This window comes from Urocampus carinirostris, chromosome 11 (assembly GCF_059441175.1).
Source record: "Urocampus carinirostris isolate Australia breed hairy pipefish chromosome 11, RoL_Ucar_1.0, whole genome shotgun sequence".
Classification (NCBI taxonomy): Eukaryota; Metazoa; Chordata; class Actinopteri; order Syngnathiformes; family Syngnathidae; genus Urocampus; species Urocampus carinirostris.
Genome location: NC_142359.1, coordinates 38,413,979 through 38,435,077, shown reverse-complemented (window position 1 = coordinate 38,435,077; position 21,099 = coordinate 38,413,979). Strand labels below are relative to the sequence as shown.

General features: G+C 39.5%; 1 protein-coding gene across 6 annotated transcripts in view; it reads left to right on the top strand.

The window, feature by feature from the left end:
* Positions 1 to 21,099, top strand: part of nav3 (neuron navigator 3) — a 208,860-nt gene that overhangs the window by 111,321 nt on the left and 76,440 nt on the right. For all 6 annotated transcript variants that reach the window (XM_088348491.1, XM_088348490.1, XM_088348493.1 and 3 more), the window contains exons 11-12: positions 15,668 to 15,913; positions 16,973 to 17,092. In XM_088348491.1, coding sequence (XP_088204617.1) covers positions 15,668 to 15,913; positions 16,973 to 17,092 — 366 coding nt within the window. The remainder of the gene's footprint in view (positions 1 to 15,667; positions 15,914 to 16,972; positions 17,093 to 21,099) is intronic.

Genomic DNA, 21,099 nt, shown 5'->3' with positions numbered 1-21,099 from the left:
GAGACGGAAAGAAAAAAACGCAATGCATGTTTAAACAGTAGGGATGAGATAGGTGCTTCAGACGACGGATGCCAATTGAGTCCATGACAAAAGCCTGGCAAAGTTAATCTCTGCCCCGCCCTTGATAAGAAAAGGCTGCAATCGCTGAAAAGCAATTAATCAGCGTCACGCTTGCGCGGACATGACGGACATGCTCATCACTCACTTTGTGAGTCTCGCACAGGACATGTAACAGTTTGTCCTCAAGGCCTTTTCATGGCGAGGAAGAGGTAATATTGTTTAGTAAACATTACAAAATCTCAATTTTTGTGTCTCTTTTCTTTAATAGTGTTAATATTTGCGAGACAGGATGCAGGCGTAGACACAAGTGTCAGATTGAGAGTTTTAATGGGGAAGAGGGATTGAACAAAAGCGCTCAGAAGAGGAAGGAAGGAAGCAGAAAACTAAAAACAAAATGTGCTGGCTGTTTTCTTTTTTTCTACGATAAAAATGGTGAAAGAATAAAATGAATGTTTCTAATTCATTCCAAATCCCAACCCAAACCCCAAAAAACATGAAAAAGGAAGAGTTTATTTGAGCACGTCTAAGAATTTCACATACGCACATCAAAAGGAGCTGCAATGATGATTTTAGCCATGAGATGGTGTCAGCAAGTAAAATATTTTGGAGTAACAGACACCACATTTTAATATAACACCCTTAGATGTATATCACAATCAATATCCAAACATTTAAAGGTGCATTTGGCTCTTAATTATTAAAGTCCCCGATTCATCGCAATGTCACCGCTACAACAATGGAAAAATCTATTAGCATTTTTTTTCCTATTTCTTCTAAAATAAATGTTAAACTAAGACACAATCATTGATGAAAATAAGCCATGTTTATTTGTATAGCCCTTAATCACAAGGAGTCTCAAAGGGCTGCACAAAGGGCTGCTGTAATTTACGTACTGTACTTGATTTCAAGTCAAAATATGTTTTAAAGGGACACTGTGTAATATTTGACCACTATGTGGTGCTGTATTGTGTAGTTTAACAGAAAACAGGTACCGTATTTTCCGCACTATAAGGCGCACCTAAAAGTCTTTATTTTTTTCAAAAGCTGACCATGCACCTTATAATACAGTGTGCCTTATTTATGGATCAATATTATTTCGCAAAGTCTTGCAACTAACTTGCAGCCGCCAACTAGATTTTCCTCCGAACGCCAAGTAGTCCACGGTGTATGCTGGGACTTAATTACCGGCGTGTCATTGGCTAACGAATGTGTCAATCATCATTTGAATTGATCACTTTATGCTAAAGTTATTCGGAGGTCAAGGGGCGGATCCTTTTTACCAGTTACAGGCTGGCATTGGCTTAAACGGCAAAACAAAGCCTGCAATTGGCCAAAAAAGATGTGTCAATCATCAGTTGAATCGATCACTATCGGCTAAAGTTATTCGGAGGTCAAGGGGCGGATCCTTATCATTTACAGGCTGGCATTGGCTTAAACGGCAAAACAAAGCCTGCAATTGGCCAAAAAAGATGTGTCAATCATCAGTTGAATCGATCACTATTGGCTAAAGTTATTCGGAGGTCAAGAGGCGGATCCTTTTTATCATTTACAGGCTGGCATTGGCTTGAACGGCATAACAAAGCCTGCAATTGGCCAAAATAGATGTGTCAATCATCAGTTGAATCGATCACTATTGGCTAAAGTTATTCGGAGGTCAAGAGGCGGATCCTTTTTATCATTTACAGGCTGGCATTGGCTTGAACGGCAAAACAAAGCCTGCAATTGGCCGAATAAGATGAATGTGAATAGCACGTTGGGTTGACGGCATAGAGAAAGCATTTTTTACTATTCTGTATTTGTAAATATTTTATTCTCCTGGATTTACTACACTCACGGATATAAGAGGACCACGGCTGCACATTATTATGAACACAACGACTTCGGTGAGCTACTCCGGCTATATATCTTGTTTTAGACTGAACTTGATGTTTCTGTGATAAGCGGTGCAGATAATGGATGGAATGGAGTGTCTATTTTTAAATTAAACTCAATTCCAAGTGTTTATTGTCATATGCACAGTAAAGTTGCGAGCGAAAAAGAAAATAGAAACTAAGGAATAGCTGGCATTTCTTGAATCCCAAGACTTTAACCTTACGCATTTGAGTGACATCGTACGGACACCGCATCCACACGTGTTCTTGACACGTATTTGCGTCTTTGCAAGCTTTGGGAATGTTAAGGGGGTAATAAGTTGGACTGAACTATCTGACTGTTTTGTCGACGTTCCCATTGTAGCGCCTTATAATCCGGTGCGTCTTATGTATGTCAAAAATATGACCAAAAACTATTTTTTCGGGGTGCGCCCTATAACCCGGTGCGCCTTATAGTATAGAAAATTTGGTACTACAAAGCACAAGAAGCAATACAGACTACAGAGACTCAAAGTAACCAAATTGCAGCGTTTTTCTTCCTATTTTTTCCCCCGGCCTTTCACAAGGTTTTTGGGGTACAAGGTAATAGATGCTATCCCTATTATGAATTAAGTTTTATTTAACCACTAGGAGGCGCTACACAATATACAATCCCTTTAAGAATCACCAAATGTGTTTGTGTGTGTCTGCGTGTGTATGTGTGCGTGTGTGTGTGCGTGTGCGTGTGTGTGTGTGTGTGTGTGTGTGTGTGTGTGTGTGTGTGTGTGTGTGTGTGTGTGTGTGTGTGTGTGTGTGTGTGTGTGTATACATAGTACATAGTACATACACCAGCAACACAGGTCACAATCAGTTTCCACTACCCTCGAGAAAAAAGCCTTCCTATCGATTGTCGCAAGACAAGAGGTAAGAGGCTGTCCAAACAAATGTCCCCATCTCCCGGGATGGATCTTTTTTCGTGTTCTCGTCTCTGCTCAACACTACAATCACTTCCTCTGCCACGTTGTTTACATTTGGAGCAAACCGACAAGAACAAAGGATGCATTATTCACGGCTTTCGACAGCCTGCGCGATCTTAAGCAAATGTGTCATATTTGACCACTAGAGGGCAGTTTGTTTAATGATACGAGCAACGGCAGGATGCCGGACAAACATGGTGCTGACCTAAGAAATTTATCAACTCATAGATATTTGAAAAAGAAAAATTGGTATGATATGTCTGGAATTTTTGCTTTTTTTACTGAACGAAGGTTTTTGTACTAAATCTTACACTCTGACCTTTTGAGAAGTACAAGGCTTGAATTCTTTCTGATTAATTTATTATAAACTTTCATTCGGCCAATAGTATTTATTTGAAGCAAGCAGAGCTTAAAGCATAACCAAACTAAGTTAGGCCCTAGGGCACCATTTAGCGGACGCAGTCCAAATCTCAGTTGAAAGAAAGGTGAAAAACGTATGGCTGCAAATGGTTGGTATGGAAAAATAAGTATTCATTTAGCCTTTTTTGACTTATTTTGGAATTGTGTTGCTGCTCAACGTTTTTACACCATTTTCAGTGCAATATTAATACAATGCACTATTTTTCTTCTTATCTTTTATTCCTTTTAAGTCTTTATTACATATATATCCTGGAGTGCCATGTCTAATCTGGTAGTAAACAATGTTCACTACATTGCTAATCAATGACAGCGAAGCCTATTCAATTACATTCAATACTTTCTCTGATTATTTGTTGGAGATTTTTGCTTGAAAAAATTGGTTTTGCAACAACTTTGAGTCTCCTTATTTGATATTATTGCTTTTGCATTGTAGCACTTGTTTTTGGTTGCACCAAAGAATACAGAAACATCTACGAGTCAAGTGTTACACTATCGATTTCTTTATGTATGTATGTATGTATGTATGGATGTATGGATGGACGGACGGATGGACGGACGGACGGACGGACGGACGGACGGATAGATGGATGGATGGATGGATGGATGAATGGATGGATGGATGGATGGGTGGAAGGATGAATTGTATGAAACGTAAAATATTTATACTTTTATTTTTATATTCTCTGCTACCAACTATAGGTTAGATCAAGCCTAAAAGAAATTTAGCCTGACCGACCGGATATGAAAGCCCAAACAAGCCCGACTGCCTAACTTGACCAAAGGGACCGACCCAAAATAAACCCAAAGCTGCACTTCAGCGCTGAGTGCAGCGCCAATGTGCAGCGCCAATGTGCGTCACTCAAGTAAAAGCGCTGTTGATGATGATGATTATTGCTCCAGCGAAGGTCGGGGGGTCCCGTCCCTGTGCGTTGAGCCGACCAGATGAACCAGGTTTTTCCAATGCTGGCGGTCTTGTGCCAGCTGTTCTGCATCCTCTACAGCAACTCCGTGTTACTTAGAAATAATATTAGTCAAGTACAGGTAAAAAGTAGTCATCCAAATAATGACCTGAGTAAAAGTAAGTGCGCCCGAAAGCAGCTATGCTGTGCAGATCCTCTTCCAAAACTATTTGTTGTTTGCACCCAAGAATCTAAAGATCGAAATGGGGCACCTGAAAAGCACCAGTAACTCTAAATGTGCAAACTTGAAGCTAAATTCCATTTGAAATGCAATATTTTAGTGTTTTCTATGTTCTAAAGGGCTTGTATGTGGTTGTCTTCATATTTAAACCATCTTAGCGTATTTCTTTTTCAGTCGTATCATCAGCATCCACACACACACGTCTCCCTGAATTTGTCAGGCGTTCTGTTTTTCTTTCCCTCCGTCCTCAGCTTCCTGCTACCTCGAGATATTGATAAGCGGATTTTGCAACCTATGTCGTATACAAATGAAGAAAAGATTTCTATTCCTTATCACGGAAGATTGCATTTTCATTCTGATGCAGTGTCACATTTTTTTTACTCTAGCATGGCATTATATGTGTTACTACATGGTTCGCTGCTAATTGCAATATGTTGTTGAATAGCTGGCGTCAATGTCATTCTCGTGTCACCATTCGCTAAAATCGTGTTTACATGCACATCAACTTCCTAAGTCTTTGATCTGATTTTGTCATTTGGAACCAATATTTAGCTCTTGAATTTCATATTGAGTTGCCTTTCAGTAAATACAAATAGAAAAGAAACCTAGCAATAAATTGCAACCGTAAATATAACAAGGAAGAGAGTTACTTTGTCATAGTCATGTAAAGAGCCAGAGTGGGGCCCCTTTTTAGCCAGGGAGCATCATACCCAAGGCCGGGTCATTTAGCCATCGAGGTGGAATTTGAATAAATGGAACAGCAGAGGGGCAGCACGACGGCGCGGAGGTTAGCGCGTGTGCGGCACAGTTCTGAGGTCATGAGATCAAACCTCCTGTGTGGAGTTTGCATGTTCTCTTGCGAGGGTTTTCTCCGGTCACACAGGTTTCCTCACAAATTCCAAAACATGCATGTCAGGTTAAATTCCAAATTAAAGTCCAAATTGTCCCTAGGTGTGAATAAGAGAGTGAATTGTCTGTCTCTGTGTGCCCTGCGACTGGCTGGCAACCAGTTCAGGGTGTTTCCTGCCCACTGCCCTAAAATAGCTGTTATGGGCTCCAGCACCCCGCGATCCTACTGAGGATAAGCAGTGCAGATAATGGATGGATGGATGGAACAGCAGCAAGCTCTTATTATGTATTTTTATTGGGAATAAATTCAGGTGTTTGTTGATAAGTAAACAGAAAGCACTTTACCATTTGCACTACACAGTACAGTGACATCTAGTGGTCAAAAAATAATGATACTGATACTGTACAAATATGATTTTAGGTGGAGAGCTTTGGAGGTGCTGAGCACCCTGAGTGTCTCACAGTTTAAAAAAGTTTTTTCATTTCAGTTAAAGTGATACTACATGCAAAATTAATTTATGATAACATTTTAGATAAAGGCACGGGGGCTGGGTGGTTAGCACGCAGCCCCACGGTGCAGATCCTCAGGGTTCAAGTGCAGCTACCGCAGACTGTCCGTGTGGTATTTGCATGTTCTCCCCATGCCTGTGTGGGTTTCCTCCTACATTCCAAAAAGATGCATGTCTGGTTAATTGGCCTGTCCAAATTGTCCCGAGCTGTGAAAGAGCGAGTGAGTTGTCTGTCTCTGTGTGCCCTGCGACTAGCTGGCAACCAGTTCAGGGTGTCTCCTGCTCACTGGCTGAGATGGGCTCCAGCACCCGCCGCGATCCTACTGAGGATGCGGTGCCAATTATGGATGGATGGATGTTGTGGTTGCTCAGATTTTGCATTGATGGGTTGTTGTTAAAGATCTATGTCAACATCTCAAGTACCACAATGTTTAATTGAAAGTCCTCGCAGATAGTCAATCAATGTTTTCTTCGAAACAACATGTTACAATATGTCCTCAAATTATTTTAAAGGCCTTTCCAACTGATTACATTTGTTTTGTTTGCAAAAGTTTTAACTGTGTTTTTCTGCCACGGAGATTCATTACAATATTGAGTCTGTTTCATCATGATTGGAAGCTTTGTGCAGTCATCACGAAAGGATAGACCGATTTTACAGTAATTACATCATTGTTTTATGTTTCATCCATTTTTTTCCATGGCGATCGTGCAAAGGGTTTGTGGGTGAGCGGCAGATTATCCCAGCTCACATAATATTTGTTTATGTCCATGTGGGAGGAAGCCAGAGTACCTGCAGAGAATAATGGTAATCCATGGGAGAATATTGAATTAAAATCTGGATGTGATCAGTCATTCTGAGCAATCATGAATTTAATAGATCTTTCAACAGAACTATAAACCAAACCCAACAAAGTTGTCTAACAAAGTTTGACTAGAAAAGGTATCCTTTGCCTAAGTTTTGGACAATTAAATTAAAAAACGTTCCTGATTCGTGATAATTTTAATAGAATCATTTTTTGTTAGTTGTTTGTCTTGTGTGTATGAGTGTGTGCATGTGTTTGTGCTTTTCAGCATATGTCTTCTTACACGTCTTACCATTTCTACGTAATTTAGACTCCCAGCTGACTCAAGTCGTCAGGAAACCAGAAGGGTTAAAGGCAGAAAAAAAATCAAAGTGATACTTTCAGGCTCCATCCCCGTCAACTTAGCTTTCTAAAAAAGGAACAAAAACATAAAGGACCAAAAAGATTATTGAAAAGAACCAACTCATTTTCAAATAATCAAATTTTGAGTTTTAACATCAACTTAAAGAGACTGATATTATTTGTATTATTTAGCCCCTTCTAGAAGGAAAAAAAATATATCATTGAGCAAACAATATTGATTAGAATTACAGACAAAAAACACATGAATTGTCGTATAAACATTCACTTATTAAAAATACTCATAGCACATAGGTTTGTTTGATGGTCATTCTGTGTCCCTGTAGTTTGTATTCTTCCTTGTGCTTTCTAGCTCTAGTTTTTGGTTGCACTACACTATATAGTCAACTGGTGGTCAAATATTGCACAGTGCCCCTTTAAAGGGACATTTTGTATTACTTGGTACCTTCAAGTGATACAACTTAATTCATTAAAAAAAAAGATTGATTTGAATAATAAGCAAAAGTACATGAACTATCACATAACATGCATTTTACTAAATTCACATAGGTCACGAAATTTGTATTAATTTAGCCATAATCTTAGGCTCACTTAGTGGGAGCTGTCATGATTGTCGGCGATCTTACTGCTAAGGTTAACCCCAAAAACCCAAAACCTTATGAAAGGCTGGGGAGGAAATGAGAAGAGAAATGGTTCCGTTCAATCGCTTTGAGTCTCTGTCGTAGTTTGTAATCTTCCTTCTGCTGTTTAGCACTCGTTTTCAGTTTCACTACACAATACAGCGACATCTAGTGGTCAAATGATACGCTCTTTCCTCGATTTTCCAATTTAGATAATTTTAGGTTCTGGATTTTTAAAATGGCAAATTAATCAAAAGAATTGAATATGTTTTGCTGCCCTATCGGAAAGGAGGTGGTGTTTTTGTTTCCGCGCAAATGGCGGATTACCCGCCTCCTCCAAATGTCTCCTAGGAGATTTTACTGTCTTGTCGTCCTCCTCTTTTCAAGTTATCACGCTGGAAAAGGCATCGTGTCGCGAAGGTCGAGTAAGCGCACGCAAAGCAGTGTTAGAATGAAAAGGCACGCAGTTTACCCTGCTGACATTTTGGAAGATTTAGGACCTTCACACCAGAGTGCACAGCTTGACAGCTGCCTTGTCCTGAAAATGTCCTAACCGTTCATGTGTGGAAAATGACTGTAAAGATGTGACATTAAAGATAATATTTGCTTTTTTTAACAACCCACTACTATCCCGTTTCCATACCTATCAACCTCAGTCAATGGCTCCCCTTATTAGAGATGTCAATTCCCATGATCAAGCAAAACTAAACCTTCTAAACACAATGCGTCACTGATTTTACTCACAGCAGAAATACCACAAGAATACTAAAGAAATACTCCAAAAATACTAAAGAAATACTACCAAAATACTTGAGCAGAAAAACTACAAGAATACTGCAGACATCCTAAAAAAAATAAAAATCCTAATATGGAAATACTACAAAAATACTGCTGAAGAAATAGTACAAAGAATCATACAAAAAATTGTAATGCAGAAATACTACAAGAATACTACAGGAGTACTAAAAAAATATTCTATGGAAATAGTACAAAATACTACAAAAATCCTAGTACAAAATTACCACCACAGCCATTTTTCAAGAATACGCTAAAATCTGCATTGTTAATGCTTGTGAAGTGTTTTTTCTCGAGTTCTGGCAAGAACTGTTTCGACCATTGTTGATAAAACAATGAAGACTCTACGTTGTTAAGTTGGAATGAAGATTTGTTTAGAGAACAAAGCGAGAGACAAATACAGTGGCTTGCGAAACTATTTGGCCCCTTTGATTTTTGTGCCCTTTTGCCACATTTCAGACTCCGAACATAAAGATATACAACTGTAATTTCTTGTGAAGTATCAACAATAAGTGGGACACTATCATGAAGTGGAACACACTTTACTGGATATTTTAAACTTTTTTAACAAATAAAAAACGAAAAAGTGGGTGTGCAAAATCCCGGCTCCTCCGTGTCAAAGTGTCCTTGGGCAAGACTCTGAATCCCTAATGCCCCAGGTAGTTGCCTTGCCTGGCTGACGCTGCTATCGGCTAGTTAGTGTGTTATAGGGAAAAGTGTGAAGCACATTGTAAAGCGCTTTGGGAGGTCTTCATTGACTTGAAAAGCGCTATATAAATGCAGACCATTTACATCTGGAAGCAGCACAACCAGGGGGATAAGCAAAGCAAAGAAACTGACAAACGGACTTACGGACTTCCGGTGGCGCAATGAGGTAGACGGCAGCAAGGAAAGTAGCTCTGACAAAAATCACTAAAGAGTAATGTAATACTTGGAGAAAGACAGAAAAGGTATAAATTGTGACTCATATTAAAGACAAATTATTCAACAAAACATGGTCAAGAAGGGGAAACTTGACGAGGAAAAGGGCGCTAAGGAGAAAAAGATCGAGGGAGCAGAAGGAATGGCATCGGTCGACGAGGGACGTGACTCGGCCATCCTCCACGAAATCCGTAAATTACGGCAAGAACACACTGAAGCAGCAAGGGATAGCAAGATTGCGATGACAAGACTGGAAAAGAGCATCGAAGAACTTCTGGAGCGCACTGTGTTGCTGGAGCGGAGGGTGGAAAGCATGGAGGAGCTACATGCTAACACAGAAGAGCGAACGTCAAAACTAGAGCAATTAACAGTCTCCTTGCTCCAACAAACCACCAAACTAGCAACAAAGTGTGAGGACTTGGAGTCGAGATCACGACGGAACAACATTAGGATACATGGGATTCCCGAGGGTGCCGAGAGAAAAGACACAATCGGCTTCATAACAAACTTTATTAAATCGAACATTCCGACAACCGAGCATATGGATGTGCGCATTGAGAGGGCACACCGCTCACTGGGGAACACGTTTCATCATGAAAGAAGCATGGAAGCAGAAGACAACGTACGAAGGCAAGACCGTTTACTTCAACCAAGATTACACCACAGAAATCCAAAAAAAGAGGAAACAAGTAAGGGACGTTATCAAAAAGTTAAAGGAAAAGAACGTAAAGGCACAATCACCATATCCCGCCCAGCTGAAGATGTTTTTGGACTCAGGAATAAGAACATTCTCTACACTGATGGAGGCAGCAACATTGCTAAAAGAAATGGGGATCGAAGTGGAAGAGGACAACACGGAGACACTGCAAAAGATGTTGTCAAAGAACATTTGGACCACAGTGACCGGAATCGAGAGGAAGACAAGGGAACACCCCCATCATAGAAGGTGACTTACAAGCTCCTATGGAGCAAAACGAAGCCATATTCGGATTTGGGGAGAAAGAGTAAGGACCATATATGCCCTTTCTATTATAAATTCAATAAGTTAGAAGTAAGTTAAATACCAAGTAAAATTGTTATCTTTGAATTAAAACAATGTATGTATATATATTGGCATAGAGCTACTTTAAAATATTTAGTTAGTTATAACTATGGACGACGGTACAAAAGTTGTTCACGCACTGAGTGCATATTTCCAGGAGGGTAGCCACAACTCTCCAATTGGACTCTTGGAAGACATGGGTTTTTGTTTTTTGGGTGTGTTTTTTTTCTTTTTGGTGGGAAATTATGTGTGCTTGTCAATATGTTTGTTAGTAATTTGGTTTGTTTTGTCAATGGAGGTGTTAGTAATTAATGTAGTGTTTCTGTATGCTTCAAAAATCAGTGAGACTCAATACAAAGCATGAGCAATCTAAATATTGTTTCATATAATGTACATGGGCTAAACCACCCCATCAAGAGAAAAAAGATATTGAATCAACTCAAGACATTGCAGAGCTCAATAGCCTTATTACAAGAGACACATTTGACCGAAATTGAACATAAGAAGCTAAAAAGAGAATGGGTGAACCAGGTGTTCTACGCATCCTATGGTAAAAGGAGGGGAGTAGCAATTTTACTTGGAAAAGGGGTGGCGTTTAAAGTCGAAAAAGAAGTGAAGGACAATCTGGGGCGATATATAATGATTATAGGGTCAATGGCCGGTTGGGAAATATCAATAATGAATGTTTATGCACCAGTTGAGGAAAAGGGGACTTTTTTTCAAGTATTAGCTAAAGTAATAACCAACTGTGCGAAGGGAATGTTACTTATAGGAGGTGACTTTAACACTGTACAGAATTGCAAAGTGGACAAGTATCCTTCAGTACACGGAACAAATACAAAGACGTCGAGGATGTTAAATAACATAACTAAAGAATTGGGATTGATAGATCCATGGAGAGAGAAGAATCCCCAAACTAAAGACTATACTTTCTATTCAAACCCGCATGGCAGCTACTCGAGAATTGATTACTTTTACATTTCAAGACAACATATGCATACAGTAGTAGAGTGTGGTATAGAGAATATTACTATAAGTGACCATTCTCCAATTACTTTGAAATTAAGTTTAGACAATGAACCCCATTTTAGGTATTGGAGGATGAATGTATCTCTCCTCTCAGATAAAAACGTAGTACAGGAAATAAAACGGAGTATAAAAGAATATTTCCAAATCAATGACAACAATGAGGTTTCTCCAACAATATTATGGGAAGGAGGGAAAGCTGTAATAAGGGGGAAATTAATAGAAATATCGTCCCGGCTGAAACGAATACGCTTAAAGAATCAGAAGGAATTGGAGGATAAGATTAAGGAACTAGAAGAAGAACATAAAAAAACACCAAATGAATCCAGATTACAGGTATTAAAAACAACCAGAAGCAAATTAGATGAACTTTTGACAAATAAAGCAGAAGGGGCTCTGCGCTTTGTGAACCAGAGATACTATGAAATGGGCAATAGAGCCAGTCGACTGCTAGCCTTCCAACTTAAAAAGGCCCAAACAGATAGAATTATATCACAAATAAAACATCCTATCTCTAAACAATGTTTAGTAAAACCCAAAGGTATAGCAGAAGCATTTGCAGATTATTATAAAGAATTATACAAGGACTCAGAAAATGACTTAGATAACTACAAGGCACAAAACTTTTTAGGAAAACTACATTTACCAACACTAACAGGGGGGGGATACATTAGAAATTATTCGCCCCATTACAAAACAGGAAATACAAGATACAATAAATAACTTAAAAATAAATAAATCACCAGGAACGGATGGATTCCCGGGGGTGTTCTACAAAAGCTTTAAGGAAGAATTAACACCAGTACTGCAGAAAGTATTTAACTATGCTCTAACAAAAGGAGATCCCCCCAAATCATGGTCGGAAGCCATCATAACAGTCCTGCACAAAGAAGGAAAAGACCCAATATTGTGTGAAAGCTATAGACCAGTTAGTTTACTTTGTAATGATCTAAAAATTCTTACAAGCATACTGGCAAAAAGAATGCAGAAATTTATAGCGAAATTAATTAGAAATGATCAAACAGGGTTTATTCCGGGAAGGCAGGGTGCAAACAATATTAGGAGGATACTAAACATAATTACGAGCACAAAATCTAAGACCCAACCCTCGATGTTACTGAGCTTGGATGCACAAAAAGCTTTCGATAGGGTGAAATGGAGCTTCTTACATCAATCACTTATAGCTTTTGGCTTCCCTCCAATATTTGTTGAATGGGTGAAAATTATCTATAAAAATCCGAAATCTCGTCTTCGAGTAAATGGTCACTGTTCAGATTTCTTTGAAATCAAAAGAGGAGTCCGGCAAGGGGATTGCTTAAGCCCACTCTTGTTTGCAATAAGCATAGAACCACTCGCAGAATCAATTAGACAAAATGAGCAAATAAGGGGGATATTGGATGAAGGAGGAACAGAACATAAAATATCATTGTTTGCAGACGACCTGTTGGTAATGCTGAAGGAACCTTCGTTATCAATACCACCACTGTTGGAGAGCCTAAAATATATGGAGAAGTAGCTGGGTATTCAAATAATGAGAGCAAATCAATAGCAATGATGATATCGGGAAAATGTCCAACAGATGTGATTGAAAGGTTTGATTTTAAATGGACAAATAAAGGGTTTAAATATTTGGGGGTGACCATTACACCACATTCCACACAGCTGTTTGATGCAAATTATGGAATGTTGATAAAAGAAATAAGGAAAGATTTGGAAAAATGGGAAATTTTGCCCTTAAGTCTTATCGGCAGGATAGAAACAATCAGAATGAACATATTACCAAGACTATTATTTCTGTTTCAATCCCTTCCAATTCTGATCCCGGCATCCACATTTAAAATGTTAAATAAGTTAATAGCAAAATTCCTTTGGCAAAACAAGAAACCTAGAATAAAATACAAAACCCTGTTAGCTCCTAAAGAAAAGGGGGGCCTAGACCTACCCAATATTAAATATTACTATTGGGCAGCTCAAATTAAAGCACTCATCTTGTGGATTACTACAGACAAAGATGCGATATGGGTGGACATGGAGCAACGATCTTGTCCAAATATGCTGGTGGAATCGTTACCATACATATCAGTCACGAGGTGGAAGAAATTAAAAATCCAGAATGAATGGATTAAGGGAACTATTAAAACTTGGTCAACAATACAAAAAAAATTAAAAATATCAAGATCTGTGAATAGGGCTACCAAAATAGCGAAAAATCCAGACTTTAAACCTGGGGGTATGGAGGTAGGGTTTCAAAAATGGGCCCAAAAAGGACTGATGTTGATTACCCAAGTATTGGAAGCACAGGCAATGAAATCATTCGAACAACTCCAACAAGAGTTTGACCTACCCAGAAATGATTTTTACAAATATTTGCAACTAAGGCATTACCTCCAGAAACACGAGGAATGGGGGAAAATATGTAAGGAGCCAACTAAGGTAGAGGAATTATTAATATCGTATACAAAAGGACAATCAATAAAGGGGGTTATATCAAAACTATATAAAGCCCTGAGAATGGATCTCAGTAATGAGGACATGGCAGTTAAGGAAAAATGGGAACAAGAAACTAATGTAGCGATAAAAGACAACGAATGGGAAAAAACATTGAAAGAGGGACACAAAATAACCAACAGCCCGACATGGAGGGAGTTTGAATGGAAAGTAAAAATGCGATTCTTCTATACACCCTCTATCACTTCAAAATATAAAAATACCTCAAATCTATGCTGGCGTAACTGTGGGGGGGTCGGTGACTTTACGCATATTTTCTGGAATTGCCCTGTAATATTAAATTTTTGGAGAAGTATCCAGAGAGAAATAAAATTAATCACGGGCTGGGAGTTGCGGTTGGACCCAAAGGCTTACGTAATAGGAATTTTGCCAGAAGAATTACTATCTGGTCAACAGAAATATATACTAAGGGTAATGCTTCTGGTAGCAAAGAAAATGATCACAGTGTCCTGGCTGAAACCACAACCTCCTGACATAAAACAATGGAGAGACAAATTAAAGCAAATGTACATTATGGAAAAAATCACTGCAAAACTTCAACTGAAACTTGACCAATTTGAGAAAAGATGGAAGCCTATCACACAAATTTTACTTGATGTCTAAACACCTCCCCCTATTTATTATGTGCGTTGTTGTTTTTTTTTTTTTTTTTTTTTTTTTTTTTTTTTTTTTGGGTGTATATTTTGATTTATTATTTTATATATATATATATATATATATATATATATATATATATATATATATATATATATATATATATATGTATATATATGTGTGTATATATATATATATATATATATATATTTCTTTTTGTATGGATGTATTGTATGAACATTTATTCTTCCTTTCTATTAATAGTATTTTTTTCTTCTTTGTTGTTTCTTCTGTTATTTATGAGTGTGTCAAGTGTATATATTTTGTGTTGATGTATGATGGAGGAATCAAACCTCTGTCAAAATTGGTGTGAGAAATAAAAAGTTAAAAAAAAAAGAAACTGACAAACAATTTGGAATCATTTAATAAGTATTCATTGACAAAATATAACTCAAATCACATGATTCATGATTTCTGTAGGCCAGCAGAGAAAGCCTTGCAGACCCGGATAACCTACTACTGTTTTTTAGTGATGAACATGGGTGTAAACAGCCTGTTTAAGCACCCCCAAATTCAACCCAAGCACCCCCATAAATAACAGCATTTTAAAAACTATTTTCCTTGATAAAAGACGGGATAGGCTTAAATCTGATGATGAACGCTAAATTAGGAATAAAAAATATATATATATAACTTTAAAAAACGCATTTTTGGAAATACTCTATTTTCTTGAAATGGTTCTGTCCATTTGGTTTTATCATACTGAATCTTGCCTTCTTGGTAATACAACAGCTTATATATGAGAACACAGAGGTAGATTATTTACTATGTATTACTTATATAAATGACTGAATTAATATTTGTAATGAAAGAAATACTGTATTTTTGCATGTGGTTGTTGGTGGAAAAGTAGAGGGATAAAACACTCCGGGTTCTCAGCACCCCCAAAGCTCTGAAGCTAAAGTCACCCATTGTGAGGAATATAGCTACTTAGGGTGAACTTGGATGCTTTTGGGAGGTCAGGAATGGTCCAAAACGTTTTAATTACTTATTGGGGAAATTCGCTCGTTACATTAGCAAGTCTAGCTACGAGCGCAATCCTGGAACCAATTAAGTTCACATGAAGAGGTACACACTGTAAGGGGAAAACGTACAAGTTGACAGGTTTTCATTTCCCCCCTCTGTGTTCCCAGCACGCTGGAGACCACCTTTGACACAACGGTGACCACAGAGGTCAATGGTCGGGGTCTCCCCGCCCTGGCCAGCCGATCCTCCCCCATGGCCTGGCGCCTGGGTCAAACGCAAACGCCACGTCTACAGGCCGGCGACGCCCCCTCCGTACCTGGGGCTTACCCGGCAGCCAGGGCCAGTACAGCGACCGGGGCCACTGCCACCGCTGCTGCGCCTGGGCAATATGGCGGCCACTCCGACCCCTCCAGGTTTGTGTACAGCGCCCCCCTGAGACGACCAGCGGGGGTGTGGGGGGCGGAGCAGGGCGAGAGGGGAGGAGCAGGAGGAGGGAAGCAGATGGAGGTGGCAGGGTACACGAGTGATTGGGACATCCTGGCAAAGAACGCACAGACGAATGAGGTCACCAGCGGGTAGGCTGAAAAGTGCTGAGCAAAATAGCCAATACTCTTCGAATATATGATAAATTGTTGACTATGCAGTATATAGCAGAGAGCGAGAGAGAGAGAGAGAGAGAGAGAGAGAGAGAGAGAGAGAGAGAGAGAGAGAGAGAGAGAGAGAGAGAGAGAGAGAGAGAGAGAGAGAAGGATAAAATGAGAGAAAGGCAAAAAATGATTTACGTATATTGAAAGAAATAGGTAGAAGGAGAGATATAGAGGGACTGAGAAGGAGAGAAATGTATAGTGACAGAGAGGGAAATAGAGGAAGGAGAATATAGAAGTATAAAAAGAAGAAAGAAAATAACCTCTGTCGTTGTAAATGTGTTATTACAAATCCTGCTGATTTGGTTGCCAGCAGTCACGGATAGTAATGCTAGCACTGGCAACCAGCGTCTTTATTTGCTAGTCCCGTGAGCTATTTATTTATATAGTTTGGTCAAATTGCCTTTTGGTTTAAAGTGGTTAGAATCAAGCCATAGAGTGAAAAAGTGCTTTCTGTCCTTGAAATAATTAGCTTTCCGATCATGCCAAACGACATTTTCTGAGACATGTTAGTGCTCAGCAAAGTTGGGCCGTTGGGGAATTGGCGTGAAATTGATGGATACTAAATGAGATCTGATTGATGAAATCAAACATGCGAGGGAATCGTTTCTGCACGTCACGACAGAAAGGTGATTTGCTGTTTAATTAGCTTAATTACCTTGTCGCTAATCGTTTCTGAGTCCCATCAAGCGTGTCTGATTGCTCATTGTAAAAATACTCAGATGTTTAATTGGGAGAGAAATGGGAGTATGGTCAAAATGGATTTCACTTTTGCTAGGTTGTATAGGAAAAAAACAACACAAAAAACATAGCTTCCTTTTTTTGCAGGTATGTGACAGACGGAGGTCTGCATTTGTATGCACGCAACGTGAGCCGAGCAGCCGACATGGCTTCTTCTGGAGAAATCTCGCATAGAGGAAGCAAGGAGGTTCATGTGGACGTGGACAGGTAAGAGCGTGCTGCTTTCTTCTCCTTTAGCTGCCTCCTATAGTCAGTTTCATTGTGACTAATTGTTGCAAATTGATAGCAAAAGAAGGAGACAGAAGGAGTGCATTGGAATTATTGAAATGTTAGTGTGCTCTTAAGCCCCCACTCACACTTGACGTTATTTGCGTAGCGAATTTGATGTGTCCCACACAACAGGCTTATTTTCAGCTCAACTTCATGAAACAATGTTCTATACATTGTCTGTATGACCAAGACTAAGAAGACAGTATATTTTCATGCTGCTTTAATCATACATCCGATCTTATTGGAAACTCCAAACATGCTCTCAGAGAATGAGCGTTACCTGTAATGCCCCTAGTAAACTCCTAACACAGATACATTGGTTCCACCTATTGAGTCACACCAATTTTCCCACATCTCCCACTTTGCGTAAACCCCCCACATGTCTTCTCAACATATTCAATAACACTTATAACTGCTTTTCAAATGAGACAAGTCATTACAAGTCCTTAATCACAAGAAGTCTCAAAGGGCTGCACAGACCACAAATTATTGCAAACCACTGACTATTATTCCACAAGTCCATTCTCAATGGTTTTCTAATCATGCGCCTAGATCGAGTCACAGTAGGTTGTCTCCGGAATGAGCCTGATGTGGAATCCGTTTATCCTAAGACCTCCTGAGGGCAAATAGATGTTGTTGGACCTTGGTGCCTGGGCTGGGCCTGTGATTTTGTGTTCCTTACGCAGAATATCTGTCCTAGTTGCAGCTCCTGTCTCTGCTATGCGCAGTGTCTTCTGTTGAAACATTATGATTTACTTTCCTTCATTACATGATCTTTCTCCCTAAAAGCCTGTAGGTAGGGCCACCTCGGTTCCAAGTTATTTTGACTGACATGCAGGGGGAGTTTCAATGTTTTGACCCATCAAGAGCTTTGCAGGAGAAGCACCTTGTGCCAAAGGTGTGGCCCTCCAGGCCATGAGTGCCTTAAGTGGGTAATCTCCCTTCTTAAAGAGAGATTTGACTGTTCCCACAGATTTTTCAGCTTATGAATTTGGCTAAGGATATCGGGGGCAGCAAGTCACATGTTTGCAAACTCCAATAACGCGACTGAGGACCACAATTTGTGACGAGGATTCCCGCGACTCCATGACTTGTGAAAATAGTGTTCAGCTTTTCCATGTTGGGCTTATGTAGTGGGTTAGCTACTTCTATGTAGTGTGAAAAGTAGTCCACTACCCCAGGTACCAACCTGAACCCCACTGAAACAAATCCGCTCCCACCCGTTGCATGGTGTTCCACTTTCAGTTTTATCTGCTTTGATATACCTGGCCACAATGTGGAGCGTTGTGCTCTGGGCATACACTTTCTGATGCCCTGGTGACCGTCATAAACTTTGTTCAGCATTTCTAATTGCAGATAGGTGCGATGAGAAAAAAAGCATAAGGGCTCTTTGAACTCAGTCGGGTACTGTTAACACAAACTTAATAGAGAAAATGTTCTTCTTTTAACTTTTTTAACGAGACCTCAAACGACCCAACTTACTAACTCAGAATGTATCTGAATATAAACCGGACTATTTATAAATCCAATTCTAGGAATTAAACACAGGTAGCCGGGGTGTCAAACTAGGTGAAGCTAATAGAATATTTCTCAGCTCAGCCGATTCTAGCATTTGTCCATCCGTGCGTAAAAAGACGCGAGACCTGGCGGCAGGTAGAGAATAGTTTAAGACCCCCCGTCAGTGCCGCACCGCCGGGCTTGTCACACTTGACGCTCAAGCGAGGAGACAGAAGTGCCCAGAATGAATACACAGTGTCTCCGTAACCTGCGTTATCTTCGAGTTTTGCCTCGTTGCTAGAGCAGTGTCAGGCATGTTACTGAAAAAAAGAAAGTTACCAGCTAATTCATTTGAAAAGTTTTTGCATCACCCTTCAGATTACGAACAACCAATAAAAAATATCCAGTGAAAAATTATCATATATAATCATATTAAATCTGACCCACTAAAACTGATTAAAAATAGCCACATAATCAGTGGCGGTTCTACGCTAAATTACTCCTCCATCCATCTCTGGCTTTCCTCAATGCAAAATCAATAATATTGTCGTAAGCAATCTGCTCCCCTATTTTGTGATTAATGCCGATTCCAGCGAGGCCAGTCACCTCCATTTCACCCAGTTCAGCAAAATGCGCTGTCTGTATTTTCAAAGATATGAATAATGTGAATTATTTGGTAGACACAATCCACCAACTAATTATTTTATGTATAGTTGTACAGTCTCTGACCCTGTTTCTCCTGGTTCTTAAGGACTGTGTGTATTTAGTAGGAAGAATATCAGATATAAGTAGGGAGAGATTACATGTTGTTTTTTGTAGGTAGATATAAACATCCCAGCCTTGCTAATGTGTTGTATGCAGCTTTGTGTTGCTAGCGTAAAGACATTTGTACGTTACTTCGTTGGCGAAGGAGAAAACAATTTGAGTAATCATTGTTGGCCCTCTGCTCTTCAAAATTAGCAGAATAGCCACCCATGTTGTAACTGAACATTAAGTCACAAAATGTTATCAATGACGCATTGCAGTACGTAAAACAGAAAAGAATAATTGAGTTTTAGGAATGTATTCCTTTGTATGCATTACTCCAAACACTGCTCCTGAGACAGACGGATAAACGCTGGAAGTAGTGCTTTCCTTCCTACAAAAAAATATCGATGTCTGCTCTGCCGAAGGGAAATAAAAGCCTGTTGGGAGTTTGGTTTCCCTAGTTTTTTTTCCGGCTTTTTTTGAAACGTCAGAAGCTCGAAGTGAAGGCGCTCAGCGGGGAATTCATTTTCTAGCAATCATTCGCCGAGTTTCACACCTAGGACGGGAAGCGGAGTCCTTGATTGGGGTTTTGTGGGAAAATGACTCCAAGTTTGGAGACTTTCAAGGGAACTTTTTCCTCCGCAGTGTTACACATTGCCTGAGATGATGGACATGAACGTTCCAGCCGTGTTTGCCATTTGTGTTTTGTTGTCTCAATGGAAAAAGTTCATCTATATGTCAGTCGATCGCAATAACCAGAACTGCATCTGGATGAACCCATCTTTAGTCACCATCTATTATTTAGTCCAAGCTTCATAAATCTAACATAAAAACCACTTGTATCAAGCAGAGGTGGGTAGTAACAAGTTACATTTACTAGAGTATGTTTTGGGACATTTTGTTCTGCTACAAGTATTTAGAAATCACTCTACTTTTTACTTTCATTTGAGTAAAACTGTGGGGAAAAACGTACATTTTATTCCACTGAGGGTTCACCCATATACTTACAATTACACAGACTTGTAATTTTTTATTGAGTGTATCTATTTTGACTTAGTAACTTTTTTCTTAACTTTCCCGTAATAAAGCCTCCACTACACTGGGTAGGGTAGAGTGGCGTTCTCAGTGTTTTATTTTCATTTTGCCTCCACGGGGCGCATTAAGCAAAGACTATAAAGCATTGAGTGAAGACACGAAGTGTACTAGACCAGGGGTGGCTAACCCGGTCCTGGAGAGCCGCACATCCTGCATGTGTTGGAGGTTTCTCTGCTTCAACACAGGGGACGCCAATTTCAGCTTGTGAGAGCTTGATAACGATCCAGGTGATTGGAATCACCTGTATTGGAGCAGAGAAACCTCCAAAACATGCAGGACATGCGGCTCACCAGGACCGGGTTAGCCACCCCTGTACTAGACCCTATAGCGACCTTATTTAAAAAGATCTAACATTGATAAGGCGGCAGGCTAAGAGAGACGGGATAGAAAGACAAACAAAATTATTTCTCCAAAAGCTAAGATGAGGAAGTTTTTTCAAGTGTATGTAGAATTTCACTCCAACCACGGAGGGAGATGCATACCTGTCAACCTCCACGGCTCCATGCCCTTACAAACTGTCGTATTTTCCCTTACAAAATAATCTTACACCATATTTTTTTTTTAAAAACGTGTTTATTTATGTAGTTCAACATGTTATATTGTAC